This window comes from Hetaerina americana, unplaced genomic scaffold, assembly GCF_022747635.1.
Source record: "Hetaerina americana unplaced genomic scaffold, ioHetAmer1.1.p SCAF_65, whole genome shotgun sequence".
Classification (NCBI taxonomy): domain Eukaryota; kingdom Metazoa; phylum Arthropoda; class Insecta; order Odonata; family Calopterygidae; genus Hetaerina; species Hetaerina americana.
The window spans coordinates 1,402,260-1,426,420 of record NW_027287261.1 but is presented as its reverse complement, the minus strand read 5'-3'; the positions used below and the strand labels follow the sequence as shown (position 1 = coordinate 1,426,420).

The window sequence follows — 24,161 nt, the reverse complement described above, 5'->3', positions numbered from 1 at the left end:
AACTTGCGCTCGACGGAGTTCTCTCCTTGATTCCAGCACTCGATTACCGTCAGGCCATGTGTCAAAAGCAAAGAGAAGCAGAAGCGCTGTGACCACGCCCACGGTCTCCGAATAAAACCGACCTGTCTCTCCTCTAAAGAACATCACGCTTTTTCACTCCGATATGACATCCGACTCGACGCCCAAAAAAAAGGATGACTCGGAAACAACACGCATTTCTACTTAAATATTATTGCTTTTTTTATGGATTACATTTTCTTCCGAGAGGGAAGAGTTCAATACTAATTTTATAGCAGTCGTTTTTCATTCTTTCTGACGTTGGGCTCCTACTTCGTACATTTCAACAATCGCTCGGAATCGCGTCGTAATTTTGATGGAGTAGATTGCTTCAAAATATTATCTGTGATCCCCTTAAAAATTCCCTCAGGACGGTAATCTTTTCCATTTCACAATAACATCCCTCTGCTCCAGAGGTTCGTCATACGGATGTCTTCATTAAACCGTGAAAATGAGGACATCAGAGATAATCGAATTCACTTGGCTCCACAAAAAGGAAAAACGAACAATCTTATACGGAATAAAATTTATTTCCGAAAGGAATATTACGGCAAAATATATTTTCTTTGAATGGCTCGAAGTACTGTGAACTCCTCATATGGAGTTCCGGCGTGTCGATTGAATTGAATGATTTCGTCAACTCTGACGAGGACTTGAGCCAACGCGATCCGAATCATCCCGAACTAGGCCAAAAGTTCCTTAAAGTCACCCTAGAAACAGAAGAGACGACCTTCCTCACCTTGGTGACCACGAAGTGGAGGATCTGTCCTCCGGTGGCCCTCACAGACAGAACGAAGTCCCCGGGCCTTGACGTGCAGTCTCGGACCAAGAAGTCCCCCGTGGAGCCGTTCTCGGCACCGAGGACCTCCTCCGCCCTCTGCCGCGGAATGGCACCGTGGTACCACGCGTGCGACCTCAGGTCCCGACCATCCAGCCCGAGCTCCCATTCGAGGGCCTTGCGGAGCGAGGCATCGGCCGCGATGGCCGCGGCTCCCGGCGGAGGCTCGGCGGCGAACGAGGGCCGGGGAGAGGCCGGGAGTCCGCCCAGCGGCATCTCCACGCCGACCGCCCCATCCTGAGAAGGGGAGAAGAAGATGAAAAAGATAAGCGGGGCGAAATTGCTTCTCCTACTCAATTAAGACCAATCTAGTGTAATTATCCTTGGTTGTATAACCGAAGGATAATTTTCACAAAGAATTGAGCCACACCCAGCTATATCATCTAATAATAAACAAATAACTACTCGCCATACATCCAAGCGTCCAAAATTCCGCTAATCAACTCCCTCTGTTTTAATGCTTTAAAAAATAGTAAGGAAAATAAAATTTTGAAAATCCCATCCATCCTCCAAATCTGCGAATTCCTCATTTTAACTTCTACCACTACACCCGCAATTCTGTGAAAACAAACCCACCTGCAACCAGACCTCAACGTTAAACCATCAAAAGCAGTGTTCACCCAACCTCAATCTGCCTGAAAATCTCACTAAACCGACATAACTCAACTGCCAGAGGCTCACCCGACCAAACATTGCGTCGTCCCCTTTTCCCATATTTAATATGCATGTATTTCCGACATATAACTACCCTAAATTTCAAATTACCTTCCTCGATCCAAACATTGCCTCCGATGGGGAATACATGAATTAGAATAAATTATGAAAAATAAATAATTAAATTGAAAAAAATATATTCATATACAAATTTATAGTAAAAAAACAGAAGGTAAAAAGGGAGTAAAAAAATCCCTTCCAGCAATAGTCTGCCGACCAACATACGACAATAACATCAAGCATCCCAACCGTGTTCCCAGAGGATATCCGTCCGGAGCAAGGTCACAGGATTACTGAAATTGTTTGGAGGAAAAACATCATTAGATTAGGACCCAATAGATACTCCCTGAAACAGCTCGATTCGCCAGTGGTGTGATGAAACACGTAAAATCAACGACTAACCTAACTCTGCCATCGCCCTCAATCAACGCCCTTAGGAGTTATCCATCGAAACTTTGGAAGCTGAAACCATAACACAGTTGAAAAGCAGAGAAGACGACTTCACCAGAATCTTTCACTAGGATAACAACAATTTTTACAGATATTACAAGACGTTTCTACGTCCGGGCACCATCGTCAAGTCTACGCCTGTAATTTCAGCTCTTTAATTTTAATTATCACATGATCAATCGTTTTTGAGTTACACGAACCAAATAGCGGTGTGGCAGCCTAGCGCGCTGCAGTAGCCGTTGTTATTGAAGGAGGCGAGCGGCAGCTAAGGTCATTGGCGCCATTAAGGATAGGTGGCTAATTTGGTGGATTCTGGATGTACAGGGAATGTGGGGAGGAACTGTGGAGAGAGAAGCACAGCGATAGGGTAAGCCTACTCTTAACGCCAGGCATCACAGCCCAGCGTACCATCCGCACTATACCCGAAGTGCTCTCAACATTAGTACAATTCAACATTGATTTTTTCAACAATTTCATGATAACGTTTAAAACTAATGTCAATTTAATTTATAAAGTAGTTGGAATTCTGGGATCGACTGTTTTGGATAGTCCATAAGCCGAAGTCAACCTCAAAATTTTAAAACCTTTTACCAAACATTCTAAATACCATAATATTGCCATCGATTATCAAGACCTTTCATAATTGTAAGTTATATTATATGGAAAGTAAAACCAACAATGACGGAAAATGAAATAAGGATATTGTGAGCAGAAAGTGTAAGTCTAGAAATCAGAATAAAGTGCAACAAGGCAGTCAATGAAGTTTGAGCTTCTGTACAGATGCGAGAAATGGAAAGTAGTGGCAGCAGAGAAAATAAGATCGGAATTAGCGGAAATTTGTTTCCGCGGGATAACGAAGACCAAAACGATCGAGTGACTAACGAGGGGACTCGACGAAAAATGAAAATGGTGGAAAATACAGTCGATGACATAAACTTATTAGAAATACTTGAGACATCATGTATCTTGCTGAAAGCAGTAATGGAATGCAAAGTGAAAAAGAAAAAAATACGAAAGAAAACACCGGATGCAATAAATGCACAGATACATGGTAGATATGAAAGCGAAAAAAAACCGGAAACATGAAGAGATTGATAAGTAATGAGTAGGGTGGAGGGCAGCATTAAACTAACCGTACCTGTGTTAGCACGTCGATAGCGTGTATATACCTTCCCGCCTGGAAATGAAACTGTATTTCCTTCCCTAAAAGTGAAGTATCATGGAAATAAAGCGAAATCACCTCACTTTCATTAACCCAATCTGTCACCTATTGACAGTCAATCTACAGTCATTGGGAACAATCATAAAGTCAAATGAAACGCGTGGTATAGGTTTAAATACGCAAAAATGAATTTAGTCATGTGCCAATTCGCAACAATGAGTTAAGTAACGTGCCAATTTCCTTAATGAAAAGACAAATCGAGTTTCGCAGCAATGATTTCAATGATGTGATAAATTAAAACTAGCAGCAATAATTTCGATTAGGAGCATTTTTGTTTCAGAAACCCATGCTCACTTTATAGCTATACCGACCGAACGCAAAATTTTCCAAGGGAACTCCCACGCGGTGATTATTTAGCATCGTTTTCAACGACCACATCTCGAACGAGTAAAACCGTAAATTGTAGACTGACATAACTTTAAATCTGCCTCTTCAACTGCATAAATAGAGGGATTTCTACGTAATTATGTGTGAGTCAGAGAAATGTATCACCATCTGCCTCAATTTAAATCTCAAAATGTTTCAAGAAAACAGAAGTTTCCTGCGTTTTCTGAAATTTTGTAGCTAATAGACAAACTTGAGATCGGAAAAAAACGTCGATCTCCTAATTTTCGAAAATACTGAGGAAAACTAGAAAAACTACGAAAGAAGTTTCAGTTATCCTACAAAAAATTGAATCAGATAATCAAACAAATTACAAGTGAATAGGACATGAAAATGTGCTCATATCGTCGTTTGCCGGTCCAATAGTATGTAGCTGTAGATGTCTTCCGTGGTGCGATATACGAGGGTCATCCGGAAAGTAGTACCCGTTCGTGAAATAAAGACACAAAAGTAAATATTAACAAACATAAAAAATTTTATTTGAAAGAGGATACTTTAAACTACTTCTCAACATAATCTCCAAGCAAATTAAGGCATTTGTCATAACGTGTGACAAGTTTCTGTATTCCTGCTGCATAGTCCTTCGCCGCCAGCTCATTGAGATACAGGGTCACACCTTCTTTAAGTTCTTCATCGCTGTCAAATCTTTTTCCTGCCAAAAAGTCTGTAAGCTTTGTAAAGAGATGAAAATCTGAAGGGGCCAAGTCCGGGCTATACGGTGGATGGTCGAAAGTTTCCCATTTGAATTGCTGCAAAAGTTTTTGTGTTATCCCAGCTGCATGAGGCCTGGCATTGTCATGAACGAGAATGACACCAGTAGACAATAGACCTCGCCGCCGATTTTGTATTGCCCGCCGTAATTTCTTTAATGTTTCACAATACGCATTGGCATTAATAGTGTCTCCACGGGCCATAAAATCAATAAGCAATACACCTCGTCGATCCCAGAAAATGGTTGCCATGAGTTTCCTGGTGGACAGAACTGTCTTGAATTTTTTTGGTTTGTTTGGTGAATGAGCATGATGCCACTCCATTGACTGTCGTTTACTCTCAGGTGATGCATAACAAACCCATGTTTCGTCACCAGTAATTATGCGAGTCAAGGAAGAGTCTCCTTCATCAGAATAACGTCCCAAAAACGTCAGTGCTGCAGCCATACGCTTGGTTTTGTGCTCATCTGTAAGCTTGCGAGGGACCCATCTTGCACAAATTTTTGCATAATGCAGATGGTGTTTAACAATTTCATGAACAATTGTTCGAGAAACATTGTGAAAATGCTCACAGATGTCATCAATTGTGACGCGCCGATCGTTCCTCACGAATTCGTCAACTGAGCTCACCAGTTGGTCTGTAATGACAGACGGTCTCCCCGAACGCTCATCGTCGTGTGTGTTCCCCCTCCCCATGTTGAAGTTGCGACACCACCGCCGAACAGACGACTCGTCCATTACATTGTCTCCATACACCTCCTTTAATTGGCGATGAATATCACATGGGCGAACGTTTCTTGCATTGAGGAATTTAATCACTGCCCTCACTTCACAACTGGCGGCGTTCTCAATTTTTTTAAACATTGTAAACAATCACAGAAACAACACAGGCAATGCTAGCGTCACGCAACTTGGCTCAGAGAAGGCAGACAAGCCACTGAAGCTATCTGACCTCGTCCAGCGGCTACTCGCGTCGTCAGCACTTCATGCGGCACGAACGGGTACTACTTTCCGGATGACCCTCGTATTACCGCGATTAACACTGAAAACGGTTTCAAATAAGAAATCCAATAAACAGCAGATTGATAGTGCAGAATATTTACTCTTCATTTTGATTGAGACTTGAGAATTTATACATACGTGTACATTAGTAATACTTCAGACTCTGATGAATTATTTACTTTTTAATTAGATACTTGGGCTCTCGTGCAGTAAGTTTAAGGATGAGTAAAGACATTTTTATACCCACGTTACGGAATTCTACTAAGTTACGTACCGACTAAAATTTTTTTGCAACTTCCAACTGATTAAAAACCGGAATAAAATTACAGAAAGTAGTGCAATTGCTCGCTTTGGACTGACACATTATTTACATTGATGTATTATGAACAATTATGTGTCTTTTTCTATAGAATAGAGCTGAACTTGAGGAAAAATATTCAATATTTTTTTAATGTACGTATTCTCGATGGTATGTAACACAATATGATCAAAATAAGGATGACGGCGCTAATTCTTATCGGATTAAGGACTTGAAAAACAAAAAAATAAAACACGCGTAACTGTCGATGAATTTTATTATACTTTACCATATACGAGGATTCCCTTTTATGTCGGCTCGGCAGCACGCAACTTCTTTCTTTTTCGTCTTTCTACGCAAAGGGATTAAGTCAAGTATCATCCGTCAGAAGAGTATGCTGGCGTGAAATGAAGAGGGAAATGTATCCATCGTGAGACATCGATCTTTAAAATTTCCATGCTCTTCCAGCCATCGGTCAGAGGAAACCTGTTCTGGGGAAGCGAAAAAAAAATCGATCGGTTACAATGAAAGCCCATCCCGAGTGCAAACCTCACCTCGAGACGACCCCTCGGCCTCTTTAACGTCTCCCGCAAATGGGCGGTGGGGCGGCGGGGGGGGGGGGGGAACTCGGATGGCATGGCATCTCCTTCATCTGAGACACGGCCGCGAGAAAATGCAAAGAACCCGGGGAGGAGGGGGGGAGGTTGATCAAGAGACGGTGAATGAACTTAGCTCTGGGATTAACGAGACACGCAAAACAAAATAAGACGTCTCTCTTCCCGTGTGCGGCCATTTCAAGCCATTTCACTCGATGAATTAATATCGGGATTTAAGTGACGCGCAGCTTAGGTTTAATCTCCATAATTTTTAATAGCCTCAGGTCATCGCTGTGAAATGATATTATCACGGTGTTGAATGATCTTTACTTTTTTTCTCTGTCCATAACTTGATAATTAGCATACTAGGAACTTAGGATCCCTCAGAGTACGATAGACTAATAGAAATGAAATATTTCACGACTTGGAAATCGAATGAATATGGATCGAGTATGGCAATGCCCGAGTAAATACTAATCTACGGAAGATTTTGCTCACAGGCTTTAGAAGGAGAGAGAAAACGTATCTAGTTCAACGGGAAAAAAATGGTTCCATCAGCCTTTTCAGCGCAGTAACAGTTAATTTGACGCATGCGCGGTAGCAAATGGATGTCGTCCGTAAGAGGGATGGTCCATTTGGGGAGGACCAAAATGATAATGATGGCCACTCCACCCCACCATCCGACGCTAACGGCACATTTACAATTTCCTCACGGCTCATGAACGCTGGGATGAGTGAAGACGCCACTGATGAGACTTTATGTGGACTCCAAACATCATCCGAGTTGGTGCATGGGGATATTTGTCGTCCTGAAGCAGCAATATAGGACGCTTTTTCCTCTCGAACGAAATTTCGGTCAATTTCAAGCGAGCGCGACGTTACTTCAAGGTTAATTTTATAGTTTTTAAAACATAGCTTCTAACGGTGAATAAAACTAATTCACTCCAATAGCTTTCCCAGATAAGTAAATAGATACACCGTCACCTTCCCTGGAGTACGTATATACGGCTTGTTTTTGCGTGTATGTGTGTGTGTACCAATACAGAAAAAATATCACTCTATGGTGACAACCTATTCTCAAGGATATAGGTTTGGGAAAGGAATAGGAAATAAATAAAAAGGCAAACATATGGTTAGTAACGAAGTTAAAAAAAGAAGATTCTAATAAAAAACTCCTGAACTTAAAAATACTAATATTAAACCACAAAATATATATTTTATTAACCGTGCCGTGTGACACCCTTATGCATTCTTTTTTCGCTAGTACATTAGAAATATAAACATGTAAACAAGTAATAATGCAAAAGAATACCAATAAGTACTTATTTTGGAAAAAAATCATTCTTATTGTGGAGGGAGCAGTTATCTACCGTGGTATTTCCACTCAAAGAAGTAAGTTCCTAACATTTTTTACTTAATTGTAGGGCAGCGGTAGATTGACAGTAGTTGTATACTTAGGCGAAACACAAATACCCAAATTGACTGCAAGAAATATCCTTCACTATACAGAGATGTGACGAATAATTCATTACCTTCTATAAGAATTAATAATACATTAAATGCCTAAATTTTGATAAACATCACTGGATTAATCATTCATATAAATTCAAATAACTATTTTTTCCTTCGGCTCTCCACTATCAATGTTTCTAAAAACATAATATTAATTCTTCATAATTCCAGATAACATCTGCGGAACCTCAAAATTCTTTAACGTTTTCCTAATTTTCGGTTTTTCCAAGGTTCAAGGATAGCTGGCTACCTCACGTTATTACCCATTCGATAACCCTCTCTTGCCCATAAATTACCAACGATACCTAAAGCTGCAGATCATCGATGTAGTCCAGAACCCCTCGAAATAAATACCGCAGGAAGTAGAGAGCCATTTTCTTTTCAACTATGGGACGAAAATGCAGCGACGATATATGTGTTTGTGTTCGATCCTACGAATTTTTTCGGGACGGCGTCCAATCACGCCTCGAGGGGCGAGCTCGCTCACGTGCTTCGTAAACAGTCAAGTGATTCCCGTCCGATGAGAACCCGGCAATCCCCGGGCGCCGTCTCCCCGACCTCCTCCAACAACACTCCCACCCCCTGCCAACCTCCCGTTCACCACTGCCATTTCCCCCCTGAACGGCCTCCGATCGTCCCGCGAAGCGAGAAAACTCATCCGCCGTCAAGATCCGCGGTAACCCGAGCGTTCGGGGAGGGAGGTAAAAAGAAAAGTGGAGGAAAAAATATTGGTGAAGGGAACTAAAAACGAAGAAGAAAACACCTTCCGTGCCCGCCATTCCTCGTTTCCTCCGCTACCACCCCCCGTTGCCCTCAGCAACTCCCGCTCTCCTCTACCTCCTTGCTTTCCACCCGGTCTCTCTCCACGAATGAACCAGGCCTCCCCGCGGCAAACTCGAACGCGTGTGAGTCATCCTTCTTCAATCCATTAAAGCACGCTCCTGCCTTAGCTCACTCTCCGGGGCACACCTTCCCCAATAGCTGATGACCACTTCCCTATTACTTCTTTCTCGTCGCAGAAATATATATATATATGTATATATATATATATATATATATATATATATATATATATACATATATATATATATATTTCTGCGATATATATATATATATATACCAGATCTTCCTCGGACATCATAACCGGCTCAGGGAAAGGCCCTGACCCCCGTACCCTGATGTGTGAATTTCACGCGCCATATAGGGCTTAATACTGAGTGAACTGAACCATCACCTACCAAACTGACCTTCGGGTTGATTACTGTGTTTATGGTTTATTTATTATTTATATGAGTGAGTGTGTGTGTGTGTATGTATATATATCCACACATATACAATAATTTTGTAAAATATATACATAAATATATATACATTTATATGTATATATATTTATATATATAATTATATATCTATATAAATATACACACACACATACATATAGTAAACAACGCGGCTCAGGGAAAGGAACTGACCCCTCTACCTTGATGCGTGAATATCACGCGCCGTGCCCTTGGTACCAGGTGAGCTCTACATATCATCGCCTATCAAACCAGCCTACCGAACTGATTACTGTGTTCATGGCTTAAGATACATACATATGTTGTGTGTGTATATATATATATACTATATATTTGGGGTTGTTCAGGGGTAGAGCGTCGGAGAACTGACCGGAGGGCCCAGGTTCGATTCGCGGGTAAGCCTCTCTGGACACCTGCAGCTGTGTGATTTTTCGGGTACCAGGTCTTCCTGGGAAACTATAACCGACACAGGGGAAGGAACTAGCCCCCCTACCCTGACGTGTGAATTTCATGCGCCGTTGGGCTTAGTACTGGGTGAACTCTACCATCACCTACCAAACCGACCTTCGGGTTGATTACTGTGTTTATGGTTAAAAAGTACATGTATGCGTATGTAAAAGAATGTGTATACACTGTGTACATGTGTACATATAGCGTGTACACATGCATTTATGAGTACATGCTATTTTTCTTTCCATACATATTTTTTTGTGTGTATATATATATATATATATATATTTGTATACATATATATTAAAACACACATACAAATATGTATGCTTACGCATATATGTTCGTGCACTTCCATACTGAGAGAGGGAAGTGGTCAGCTTCTATACGTAATATGAGTGTGTCATGGAGGGGAAGGAAAAAGAAATACGCGTAATAACGCCGCCCTCTCCTTTCTCTAACATCCATATTTTATGAGGAGCTTGTGGCATCGGAGGCCAAATGGCTCCGAACCTCACCCCCACCCCCTTTCCGCCGCACACCCCAGTCCGGTTCCCAATCTGGGGTGGCATGACAGGGACCGCGACGACGTGCAAGAGAGATGTTTCTAACGTTTGGTGGCCGCGTCAGAGCAAAAATTAATATGCGCGAGCATGTATTGGAAACATTTTACGCTCACAAATAGTATGCATTCGTGAATTAAAACGATTTTTCCACCTAACTACATCGAGTAATTAGATGCACGGAGTATTTACATAGCGGGGAGTCTAGAACTTTGATATGATCATCCTACGCCGTGTGATGTCTTAAAATAAACCTACTTCTAGTCTTGTCGTTTGAATAACGATAAGAAACCTCCGTAATCACTCCGAAAGTTGGTTTGAAAGGGAGGGCAGAGCTCGCCTAGTACTGAGTCCTATACGGCGAGTTAAATTCACTCATCAGGGTAGGGGGGCCAGTTCCTAGCCCTCAGTAGCCTATGGTTTCCCAGGAAAATCTAGTGCCCGAAAAATCACACAATTCTGGTAAAGAATATAAGAAGGTGACCAGAGAAGTCACCCAGAATTGAATCACTAACCTCCTTTCAATCACTCAGCGCTCTACCCACTGGTATACCATGGCCCCAAATAACTAATATAAGCTGTAATTAAAACATCATTGAATTATACAGGTTTCTATACCTTCTTCATGAAGAAAAAAATCAAGCATACCAAGGGGAAACTGTCCAACTCGCAGTATCATAATGGCCGCCGTAAATAACATGAGTAAAGTCTGACTATAAAGAAGAAGTGGGTTTGAATCCAATCACGGGAATGCCTGTCGTATTTACAACTCAACTATTTTATCATTAGAATAGCGGTTGGAACACCTATATGCGACAATTCCTACTCATAGCATAATATTTATTTCTCTTATAAACGTTAATTAACGGACACCAATGCTATAATATCAGCACTAATAAAGGCATAATTCATCATCATTGACTATGATTTCTCTGCGGAGCATTGGTGAGGAAACTAGGGAACTCGGGTCGAGAAACACTGCTCATAGCAAACCATCAGTCCTCTCTAAAGCACCCTCCCGCACCCCCCATCCGTCCTGGATTCCCTATTCACCGAAACAACTACTGTGCACCACCCTATTATCCCCCTTCACCATTGTGTCCCTCGACCTGGCACCACGCTCTTTTCATTGATCGATATCACTCAAGAGTACCAAAATTGACGTGGGTGGGGGGGGGAAGGGTTTCGGCACCCTCTCCCCCTCAAAGGGACAGGGCGCGTGGCGGCGGGGAGCGGAGGGGAGGGCGGAAAGAGGGAAATAAAAGAAACTCCCAGCTATAGCCCAACACGGGAGAGGCACCCCTGGTGGTTGGTGACTCACTAAGCTGTCTGCACGGTGGTCCCAGGATTCCCACACCGGGGGATGTGTCTCCCATTCCACGCCCATATATCTCCGGCGCTGTAGCCCATCAGGGGAGCCAGGGTGTGCGAGGCGGCAGCGGGGGAAATGGAGGAAGGGAAGGATCTGGAAGAAGTAGTGGGTTGCTAAGGAGTCGGGGTTGGTTTTATGGGGATCGATTGGAGGGTGGTGGTGGGTTGAGTAGGTGAGAGGAGGGTGGAGAAGATGAGAGGGGGGGAGAAGAAGGGTGTGATTAGCGCGGAGGTGCACTCGCAAGATGTACATCGGAAGAGGGGGGCTACGAGGATGGAAAATATACTTGGGGTGAGAAGGCACTACACGTACCATTATCGGTGGAAGGAAGGGGAATAAGCTGGGAGATTTGTTCTTCGGACTAGACGAATGATTATCAATTCATCGATATACGCAATCTATGCAGGAGGGACGGTCATAATTCAACAATACCGCTTTGAATTAACTTTTGAGTTAAAGTCCCGCAAGCAACAACTTTCCAAAAATTATTTTCGGTATTACCATCATTATCTTATCTCTTCCCACAATTTCAACTCTTCCACAGTTTCAATCACGCATGCACCATCAGCGCCTTTTCCTACGAAGGATCTTATGGTAATCACGTTTATGATTTCTGTCCAACAGAAAAACATATATATTAACTCTGTCCGAGACGATTGATATATACGTACCTTCTACCATGCCTGTTTGAACAGATTGAGGATAATTAATCGGTTTTTCAATCAGTACAACATTTAGAATTATTCTCGAATGAAGTCTGATAGACGAAAAAAGAGACCGGGGCAGGTTCGTTTTGAAAGCACTTGTTAAATGCTGAACAAACATCCTTAAAACATTGTCTGAGGTAATTATAATCTTAAGTATCCCCAAGTCTACAATCTAAGATCTGAGGAAGTCAGGACGAGGATAAAAGAATAAGTCAGCGAAATAGTAGAGACGTTATGCTATGCCCAACGATCGGCGCAGTTGTAAATACCGGGAACCAATTTTGAACAATCGAACGACGACTCGTGTATGAAAAAATAGTAATGTATACGTATGGTCTCAAAAAATTGCAGTGAAACCTATTCTAAGGTGGAAGGGCAGGATGTTCAGAGGAAATAGTGAACGAAATCGGCCCAAGTTTGCAATACGATCCACTTGACTTATCCTGTGCCGATTCATCGATTTTTGCGTGAAATTCCGAAACAATTTCAACATTCTACGTTTCGGCTTTCATTTCGTGGTTTTTATACCGGATAGAATATCATTTTACAATGATATTAATTTCAAAGAATTGTGCATTACGAATCAACCTAAGTATCGATTAAAAATTTACAAAAATTGAAAGATAAGTTTCCGTCTGGACGACTAGGAGAAGAGTCAGGGGGAGCATCGATGCATTCACATCGATGCACACCCTGCGACATCAGCCTTCTCGGCCTACGAGCACCCCAGACCGTGTCCCTGCCCCCCCACCTCCCCGGAGATAAAAAAAAATACCGGACGCCTGCGCCGTGGGTGGGACCTGCAACCCAGGCTGTCCCCTCACGTAACCGCCTCCCGGGATTTCCCCCGCCCGCCCTTATTCCCCTTGCACTTGCCAACCTACCCTCCGGCCCCGTGCTCCCCTAAGGCACACCCTGCCACACACTTCGTCCTCCCCCCTACCCAAGGGCCGCGGCGGGGGGGGGGGAGATTGCGGAATGATACCACAGGCGGCGGGAAGACCGAAGATGAGGGAGGGAGAGAGGAAAGAGTAGTTTTGCGTTGCTAGAGGATTTCGTTTCCCACCTCTCCATCGCCCTCCAAATCCTTTCCTCGGGTGAAAAATCCTTCAACCCTTTCTCTAAAGTCACCCGCCCCTTCAACTCATCTCTCTCTCTCTCTCTCTCTCTCTCTCAATCTCTCACTCTTTCCCTTTTTACCCTCTTTTAAATCCCACCCTCGACTCCACCAACTAACCTCTCTCTCTTTTACAGAAAACCACGCCTAAGGAAACCCGCCCTCTCTCTCTCTCTCCCCGCCTCAACTCCTCCGATAATTCCCTCAGACCGCATCCACGGAAGGCAGTGGCTTTGCACGGAGCCGCCGCCGCGCCCGAAGGGGTGTGAGGGCGGGGGAGGGGGTGATTGCCTTCGGGGCCGCACGGGACAACTGAAGACACTTCAACAAGTTAGCACCGCTCAATTTGAACACAAGTTTCCGCGCTTGTGCCGACGATCAGGGTGAGTAAGGGGAGGGGAGATGGTGGGGAGGGAAGGGGGTCCTTCCCTTCCCCAGTTCTCACTCTCTCTCTCTCCTCGAATCCGAACTTTGGGCTCCTGAAACCCAAACAGAGACCATCCACGCCCAAACCCCAACATGGTTCGTGGTAAGTAATCAACTTTTTTTTTTTTTAAACATGCGCGCCACTCTCGAGCGAGTTCCCTCGTCGCCCGCCGGCTAACCGCTCCCTTCGCGGTTACCGCGAGGGTTTCCTTCTCGTGTAAGTGATCCCGGGGAGAAACGTTGGAAAAAATGAGGTGAAGGGAAGGGGACGAAAATAATTCGCCGAAGGAATTCCCTGACCTTCCAACCTCCTTACGCGATATTCACGTGATACGAAAGTCACGGTCTTCGATTCGGACAAAATATTTTTCAACACCGAATACAATGATTTAGACTATGAGCCGTACTCCGAAGTTAATTAATCCCACCGATCACATCCATGGCTTTAAGAAGCTTAGCTTGACCAGAAAAAAACCATGATGCAAACCCAAATTTCTTATGATCAGTACTCGTGAAGGATAGCAAAATACAAGAAAGTAGATGAAAACAAGTTTCTACAAGTCGGTCGAATTGTAGCATATACTATTAATGAGAAGGAAAATATTTGGATATGAGTAGGATTTCATGGAATGAGGAAATAACGGGATGGGTGTAGAGAGAGAAACCTGGCGTCGGAATTAGCCTACCTATTCTAAAGACTAAAAAAGTCACAAAATATGAACGTCTCATTTGACGGACGGCATTATCCACATGAAGTATTCTTCCCATGGCACCAAAATTAGACATATGGATACCACTGAAATATTCTGCCACCGCCGGGATTCGAACCCGGGTCCTCGATATGGGAGGGAAACCAGAAGTACACTAACCACCGCAACATACCGATCACCCAAGCCGGTCGATTTTATGGACGAGGGGTATGAATTTCACGTGATCACTTGCTTAACTATTGGTGAAACTCACTTTTTCTGGGTATAAGAGGAGCAGGGAAACAATTTCTTATCCCTGTGTTTCTTTCGGTTAACCAGTATATTCTGGTGTCCAGGGATACTCTTTATCCCATGAAATTCGTCTTCCTCGTTCTCTTATGCTCTCTCTTCATTTCCGCTACGAGTGTATCCCCCTACAGTCCTCTCCTATCCGTGATTTTCTGGTTTTTTCCTTTATTCTCTTTTGAAAAGATAATTTTTATCTTCACCTAGGTCACACATTGTTCTTGTAGTCTCGCTCACGCGTTGCTACGTTCCTTAATTTATTCATCTGCCTCTCTTTTCCTGTAATGGTTGTTCTATTCATGCAGTTTTTGAAACATTAATTTTAAGTATATTGAGTAATACAGGAAGTGGAACTAATGTATGCCTTCACACTTCCCATAAATGTTGTGCATTGGTAAAACAAATTAAATTATTTTTCGTAAAACGCAACAGAGGAAAGAACTGCCCTTGTACTAGAACCATATGAATTGGCAATGATGGAAATATTTAACAAGTTTACTCTGTCCTTCGGGCCGCACTATGAAAATAAATTACAGGCAGAAGATCCAAAGGAGTGTGGTCGGATGGCCAGTACTGACTCTGTCGGAGTAAAAATGAATTGAGTGCGGGAGAAGAAGATAATGGCTTTTGAGAATACGTACTTCCTCCTCCTCCCCCCCCCGCCCTTCCCACACCTCTCCACCTTGATACCCTCAACAAAACACGCTCAACTCCCGCTCCGCCTTTTCGCGAGCACCGCCGTCGATGGTTGGCACGGCGGAGTCAATTAATTCCCGCGCCCCCTCTTCCCGCCGAAGCCTCCCAGTACGGCCGGCCGATCGATCTCCTAACGGCAAGCGTGACTTATGCGTACAGGGACACGAGAGCGGAGACTCCGCTTTCCCTCCTCACCATCGTCCCCTCTCTCCCACTCACCCCCACTCCCTTCATCCGCCATCAGTCCCACCCCCCTTCCTACTCCCCACATCTCTCCGCTCTTTTTCTTCCATCCCACCGACTCCCCTCCCTCCAATGGGTCTGCGAGGCTCCGTGGAAGGTGCACGTATCGACTGCGATGCGCGAGAAACATCGCATCGCGTTGCGAAGCGGCGATTATACAAGAGAGTTGACTCTCGTTGAGGAGTCAACTCGGAAAGTTGGCTTTCGAGCGCATTGATGTCACTCGCGTACCCCTTCATTGTGGGGTGACATTAAAAGAACAAAAAGGAAGAATTGAGTTAGGCAATGGAGATTTTACAAAGATGCTGGCATTGATGACAGATACCTTATGTAAGAATACAAAGAAAAACCTAGTGAAAACTTTAATATATTGAATTTAGGTGGTGCTTTTGTAGTAAAGGTGGTTTTAATATGGTTCTGGAACCTGGGTATTGAGGAAAGAGGATAAGTGTAGATTTGGAGTCTCTCGAGATGTTAGTGTGAAGAATTATGGAGAAAATACGTAATATTGACGAAAAGGAAAGCAAACTAAGGAGTTCTAGGCGTAATAGGGGAAGAGAGACGCCTCTTGGGAGGAACTCGAAGAAGGCAGGACAAGTGGGTGCAAGAGATACTGAAGGGAGGCAATGGGACGCTGAAGACTGTGAGAAATAAAGTCGTCTTTATTTTGGGGCAAGGTTGAGACTATGGAGTATCTTCTATCACCAAACCCCCGAGAGGAAAATGCTTAGAAAGTGAAGGAGGAATAAAATATGAATTTGGGATGGAACCAAGGGAGGTTGGAAGTATGCAGAGCTAAATAATGAGTTATTTCAATATGTAGCATGGGATCTACGGATTTTTTAAAGTTCTGCCAGTTTCGGCTTAGGATTAAAGTAGGGTGTAATCCCAGGATCAATCAAAAACCTACTCAAAACCGTTAGACTACTAAATACTTCTACTAATAATAACCCGTTTAATATCCTCCACGGTCTGGTACAATGCTGAGGTGGATAGCCGCCGCAATTGTCGGGAAACGAATGAATTAGATAAAATTACTTTGATCGGCTGCTCAAAACAGCATCATTAGCGTACTTTTTATTAATTACTCGGCTTCCAACATTGAATTGATTTAATCATTACTAATTTACTCCTTTTAATTTTTTATGCCAGAAGAATGTTTCAGATTCGCTATTACGACAGTGCAAATGATAGCCTTGATAGCGGATATCCATTCCTCCTCCTTCCAAGTCACCTCGATTTGGCGTTGCGTTCGATAATAGTCTATTGTACGCAACGAGACACAACTTGCGCGCGTAACGCTTTGATGCAGGTTGTGCAATATTCTACACGTATTCCCAAAAATGGCAATCGACATTAAATACATAAATGTGATGGGGATAGAGTGAGTATATCTATAACCGGTATCATAAACAACCTATTGATGTTGTTCATTTCATGTTTGATCGGAGGGCTAACGTCGAAATGCCGTATGCTTATCGGCAACTCGCGACGTAACGAATAGACCAGTATGGAGGTGCAAGGTCAAGACCCATGCACCAAATCCTGTACCGAATGGAAAATGCCTGAATGACCAACGCGACATGAGCGTCGCTTCGAGATCGTTTGTTAAGAGAGAGAGAGAGCTCTTTTTCGCATTTGCTCAGACAAACAGCGAATGAAAACTTTTATTTTGAAACATATTCACCTCCGATTGCGCGCGGTTACTACTACCTCCACCACCCGCCCCTCCCACACGGTTGTGGTCTGAATACGCGCCAGGCTCTAAGGTACACGCGATGTCGTCCATTTACACCGCAAGCTTGGTTGTGTCGACACTTTAGCGACATCCAATTTGCATCGCATGTGGCGATGCTCAGAATCGAATATTTGCGCGGCGGCCCTCAACTCCTCCCTTCCAACCCTCACTTCCTGCTCTCTCCCCGGCTCTCGGTGTGCCCTCTACCGCCGTCCCACCCCAAGCGTGTGCCACAAAAAACGCAAACAGTCCACTCAAACAAACGGCTGAATGACCTGGCACGCGGTCATCGAGCGACGGCCGTGCTGCTGCTGTTTCCCTCCCACAGCGGAGAGAGCCAGAACACAAGCTTCCCTCTTCCTTGTTTGCTTCGCTCTGATTTGCCTCGTCGTATTCAAACTCGACGCCATTAGAAGACGAGGAGGGGGGAGGGAGAGAGAGATTTGGTTTAACGCAGGTTCCCGCGTCGATATTTTGGCGCCATTTGTGAAACAAAGAGGCTAAAACTTCCGCCCCACGCGAAGCGTAACCAACAATGGCAATGTTCGGCACGGCGGACTTCCTGACGGAAGACAAATGATTAATGGTACCATTCTCGCATTTCTGTATTTTTAACATTAATCTGTGAGCACACGACAGTGATTGGAGGTTTAGAAATGCTGAGGAATACCTACCACGACCGTAGAATAACGCCATTTTTTTCTCCTTTATCAAACGTTCTGCTTACGTGACGAATCGGAAAAAAAGCTCACCCCCGACGTAAATCTATGTTGATACATGCCAGTTGACGTTTTCCCAAAGATGTACGAAGATACGTGAATCAGTGGTCCAAACTACTCCACAATATCACGAAGAATTTCCAGGGGAGAAATATAAAACATGAATTTTACAGCCAACTCGTTTTTTTCCCCTTTCGAACCCTGGTTTACGTTTCACCGAGGTAAACCTAACAGCGCACCTGCGCGAACAGAAAAAACCGTCATAACTTTCGAGAGGAAGCATGAAAACCTTTACGAAAGCATTGTGCTATTCCAAGACTGCGTCCCGAATATGAACAGCTGAGCAAACATTTCCGCATGAAATTCAGGCCAACATTCCATTTCAATCGCTCATCCTCCCTCGCCAACGAGACATGACATGCATGACGAGAAGGTCGGGCAGGACGGCGACGGTGGGCCTCCCAAGTTACCCCCGAGTGAAACCAGTGCAGACGTCTACATTGCGTATTATGAATTAAGCAATAACTAAAGTTTACATTTCGAAGACTCAACGGAGTTTGAGGGAATCAACATTTCACTCCAGAAAACACGAAAGAGGTCTTTAAATCAAAAGTGAGGAAAAAATTTGCAATGCTACAATTAAATAATATATATGGCTATCTTGTTCAGCAAAAAAATACCTCAAAATTTACATAATTTTGTGACACACATCTATTTAAAATGTTCTCAATACCGAGAACGTTACATTTTCCCACATCCTATTAGGGAAAGAGGCTAAAACTCACACCTTTGTAATAAAAGTACATAGTTTCTTCTTACCAATTCCGAAGTTATTTACAAACCCCTTTAAATTTTGCTCTCTTAAATTTGTTTTTCAAATTGCAAGGAAGCTACCTACTTGTAAGTGTGATCATTGATCAGACTTAACCGCTGCCACCAGGAAAAATACCTAATTGCAACGATACATTCTTAAATAAATAAGTATTTTACCACAAGGAGGAGAGAATCGATGACAGGGACGTTGAGAAAGGCTTTTGAGAAAAGGGTTACTAAAACTTTGATATAGGGTGTGGTTTAGTACAGTGCGGAAACATGGTCATTTAAGCAAGATGATAAATGTATATTAGAGGATTTTGAAATATGGTCGTGGAAAAGGGAGGAAAAGGTGAACTAGCCAGATAGAAATGTAAAGGAGAAGGTGCCAGAATCTTGGAATGTACAATCGGTTTAGTCCCTCCAACGAAGTGGGTTAGGAGAGGGGATTGTTGGGAGAAATCCAAAAGAGGCAGGAAAGATGGATGCAGAGTGGATTGGCGATGGGATGTTAAATACTGTGATAGAGGGGATAACGTTAGGAGGGGGATGTAGGGGAAGGAAAAAATAGGCATGTAGGAGGGAATTAAGGAAGGTAGGAAGAAAGTATGCGGATTCGAAGATGGGCTTAATGTAGTGTCGGATATCAGGTTGTGCCTTTTTAGGATAGACAAAGAAATGTATCGTTGTACCATTATAGAATCTACGCCCATCCAAAACCTACATCGCCCGGTAGAATACCAATAATTATAAGGAACATTGTTTTAACTCTATAATGCATTATGCCTTTTACGCCAAGAAATGTTTATTTTTATATGAATTAGCAGAGTACAGATTTTCTCAAGCAGTGGAAAGACTAGTCCATACTACAAGCTTTTTGAAACTATATTACTCGTAAGTTTACTAAAAAATCCATAGTCTCACCTATTCAAATGCCGCCAAACATAGTTTAGTGGCAAAAATTCTTTTTTTCGCCTTCAGGCCTAATTTTTGTCTCCCATGCTTAAGAATACCACGGAGAAGTTATCACGGAATATATATGGCAAAATATTTTTCTCCCTCTCTCTAGTTACCCAAAATTATAAAGCTAAAGAATGAGCTTTTCGAATGTTCAGCATGGGTTTTAAGGATATACGCTCCCCACCACGCGCTCTTGGGTAGGATAATGGTGTGTTGCGTAAATAAATAAATGTGTTGATCTAACTCATTTATGAATCGTCTGTTCTGCATGAGTAGAATGCTAACTGGTAATTGATGACTGCGTTGAATGTGAGCCCTTCCTTTCTAATGGCCTTTCTTACTTGACTTTTTAGTGAAGTCAATTGAGTAGTTGCTAGGAGGAAAAAGTTGTAATGTGTGTAACGGATGTTGTATGAGTGGGGGTCCAGGCGCCCCTTCGGTGGATCGCGGTGTACGTCGAAATAGTGGAGTACAAGGATCGCAGATTAAGTGTTCGTATGGTTTCTGATAAACATGGTATCCATAAAAGTGATGTGCATTGACTTGTGACCGGAAACATGGGCATGAGAAAGGCGTGTGCAAAGGTGGTGCCGCGAGTGCTCTGGAAAGAACAAACGGAAACTCGTACGGGGATCTACTACGAGATTCTCGACCATATGAGTGAGGATCCAAATTTTTTTAAATCCCCCACCAGACTTCTTCGTCTTCCCCCGTCTTAAATCTGAGCTGAAAGGACGTCACCACGGCTCGGTGGAAGCGTTACAACAGGCCGTGACGAGAGAGCTAAGCAGTATTCCGGGAACCGCCTTCCAGAAGGCGTACGAGGGGTGGAAAACTCGCTGACAGCGGTGCATGGACGCACAAGGGTGCTTACTTCGAAGACTTTTGATTGAATGTATAAATTATGGCAAACATTATTTTTGAATCGACTCAGTCCTATTACTTTTGAGACAGACCATGTAGGAGAATGGCCGGTGACCTAACACCCCCTGCCGTACATCCCAGTGACGACTTCTAGGGTAGTGAACAGATGTTGATGTTCTTTTTTGACACGCTATTTAGGAGTCTTATGAGTACATAAGAGGTAATATATGGTAGTTCCAGGGTCAAACCTACCCCAACCCGGTTCACTACTGCCTACAATGATAACTAACAATACAAAAACTGATTGAAAATAAAAACAAGTTCTTTGTAAAATTCGTTAAACGGACTGATAGCAAAGCATTAACATATGTTACGAGACTACGTATTTTGATATGAATTTAATGGACCCCCGATCGAAAGTTATTTTACTTAGGTCTGTAAACCAAACCTTCCAAATCTAGTATTGCATCGTGGCTGAGTGAAATATGTCGTTGGCTACATATGTCAACTCATCTTCTTCAACCTTTAGTACGCTTGAATCGACATTCTTGGTTGAAGATACGTATAACTGTGTCGTAGGTAATCTTTGAAGCTTGGCCCTTAAGTTTAATGATAACCTGTGCCCCAGGATTAATTGGCATCCGTTTAAGTTCACCTTCCCACAGACGAATTATGAGGATAATGAGCGGGGCAAGTCACGCCCATCGTTAGCGGAGCTCGCCAGAATGTCGCAGCGATTAACGTCCTTCCGACGGAAAATGTTGCTACCCTCACAGCTCGTTTCCCAAATTATTCGATCTCATCGCACTTAAATCCGTTCGTGATCTGACGAGTAAAGGAAACATCTCAAAGTCATCAGACTCTGAAAGGTTTGCGAACGGCAGCAATTAAAAACTCATTTAGGGTAACAACTCCATAAACATTACTCTCTTCGCATCACCCATCTCCGATTCGTTTGAATTCTCAATTATAAAATACTGAAACTGAAATTTGGTGAAAATTAAAATGAGCGGAAAATCATGATGAAATTTTAGCGTTGGTGCATTCTGACCAGGCCCTTTAGCACATCCAGACACTAAATAATGGCTTACTGAGCACTATTTTAATTGAGACTTTTTTTTAATTTAACAAAAGAACGATTCAATGAGTACTAATTAAATTGATCATATAGCAATGAATTACATATAAATGGTTGTAGATTACTTAATCAAGTTGTATAATTAATTCAAATTTCGATAAACAGAATTGGATTCATGTTTAAAAAAAAATAAGAGGTTTATTTCCCTTACAAACACGAATTGTGGAGGGAACATGAAATGACGCTATCGGTAATATAGTATGGCAAACTATGGTTTATACAGGGCATTACATCAAACAGGCTAAATCTTCCAAGTTCATTCCGAAAGGGAATGCGAAAGCATAAGAAATGTCAACATTAATTCAACGATACAAATTAACGCCATCGGTAGTCTATCGATTGAGAGCACATTTCCGACAGTCTACCACGACTATTACATTTCGCTCTGGACAATATTCATTAATAATCCGCCCAACCAAATAATATACGAGATATGTCCAATAAATACGCGAACTGGTACAATCTGGCTGCCATGACGAGGACTATAGCCCAGCACATTAGTGGTGCTAGTTGCCTGAGACCCAATGAGCCGTCTATGCTTGGCGGATAGTCGAGCTGTGCGTATGGTGCAAATTATGTTTTTAGTCTCTGTTGTCCTTGTTTTACTGTTTGTCGAAAATGGAAATTGACGAAATCGCGGAGCAACGAATCAACATAAATTTTTTGGTGAAGTGTAGTAAAAGTTATCAAGAAATTAATGAAATGTTAACAGCTGTTTACGGAGATAACGCTATGAAGAAAACATCCGTTTTCAAGTGGATTAAATCAAACCAAAAAATGAAGGAAAAGCCGATCGAAAATCAAATTCATGCTCCTGGTTTTCTTTTATGTTGAAGGTTTTGTTCATCGTGAATTTCTTCCTGAGGGACAAACAGTAAATTCTGAGTTCTACCTTGCAATTAACAAGCGTTTGAGATATGGCGTGCTTCGTGTGCGACCAAATTTGACTCAAGGCGATGGATGGATCCTTCACCATGACAATGCACCCGCACATTCAGCATTGATTGTTCGCCAGTTTCTGACATAAAGTTCAATCACCATCCTTGACCCTCCTCCTTCTTCTTCGCCAGATCTCTCCCCCTGCGACTTTTTCCTGTTCCCAAAATGCAAACATTTGATGAGGAGGCATCACTGGGAAGATGTGGACACAATAAAGAAAGAAATGACGAAACAACTAAAAGGGCTAACTGCCGAGGACTTCCAAGGGTGCTTCAAACAATGGGAAGGAAGACGGTATGAGTGCATAGCAAGGAATGGAGAGTATTTTGAAGGGGACCAAATCGATGTAGACAAAATTTTCGAAAATTTAGTTTTTAATGTCCTCGGTTCGCGTATTTATTGGACATACCTCGTATATAACACAGATAGTATACTTGTATCGTCAAAAGACATATAGGGATAAAGTTGTACAATTTTGGGTGCTATACATATAAAGTCTTCAAAAATATCCAGACGCCGTAACACATATCACTACAAATCTGTTAGCATAACGACCGTTAACTTATCTTATTTCCTGGAAGGATTCCATAGACTTTTGGACATTGGGGTTCGGAAAAAAGTTTGTAAACACAAAATGCTGAAAGGGCTATGTGGTTATTTTTAATCTGAGTAAAACCCATTTTGGACACTAGTCCATGGAAGGTTATTCCCTTCCAAGAAAGATTTAGAGCACTCAACGAGTGCTCCAAGTCAGACCGGAGCCATCGGTAGCATTTTTATCGCCCCAGCCTGCGCATAGCCCACGCGAAAGAAGTTGGGGCCCTGCATTACACGCCATACGCCACCATAAATCGAAACCGAAAACGAAGGACGACGGCATACCCGGACGATCATCTCCCAACCGACTCGGATCCCATATATCTACCGTATCATGTGGCGTTGCGCGTGGTGATTTGGGAGGACTGCGTCGCAATAAGTTTTTTTACTGACGCAAAAACCAAGGGTACACGGAAAATTCCGCCTTTCGATCGATGCGAGAACATCTAAATGGCTTGCCTCACCCATGGGTGGGCGCTGGGCTTACGTCACGCAATGAATATTCCCTCCACGGGAGTGGGCGTAGGGGCTTGGGAGGGATGAAAGCGATCGGATTGGGAGAGTGTGAGCGGCCACGACCCAACGAGAGAGCGGCGTAATTAACCTCATTAGCATCGCCCGAGTTATTAGCAGAAAAAACAAACAACTTCGGTGGGAAACTCCTTTTGAAAACATCCGCAGTTGCGCCAAAAAAACCATCCTGTAGTTAGGAGATGATTGAGAAGTTAACTGCTATCATTTCA

The 24,161-nt window shown here is 43.0% G+C and overlaps 1 protein-coding gene across 1 annotated transcript in view; it reads right to left on the bottom strand.

Moving 5' to 3' along the window:
- The window catches only part of LOC139696025 (breast cancer anti-estrogen resistance protein 3 homolog), a 190,805-nt gene that overhangs the window by 19,327 nt on the left and 147,317 nt on the right, over window positions 1-24,161 (bottom strand). Inside the window, exon 2 of the mRNA XM_071594639.1 lies at window positions 797-1,132. Coding sequence (XP_071450740.1) covers window positions 797-1,132 — 336 coding nt within the window. The remainder of the gene's footprint in view (window positions 1-796; window positions 1,133-24,161) is intronic.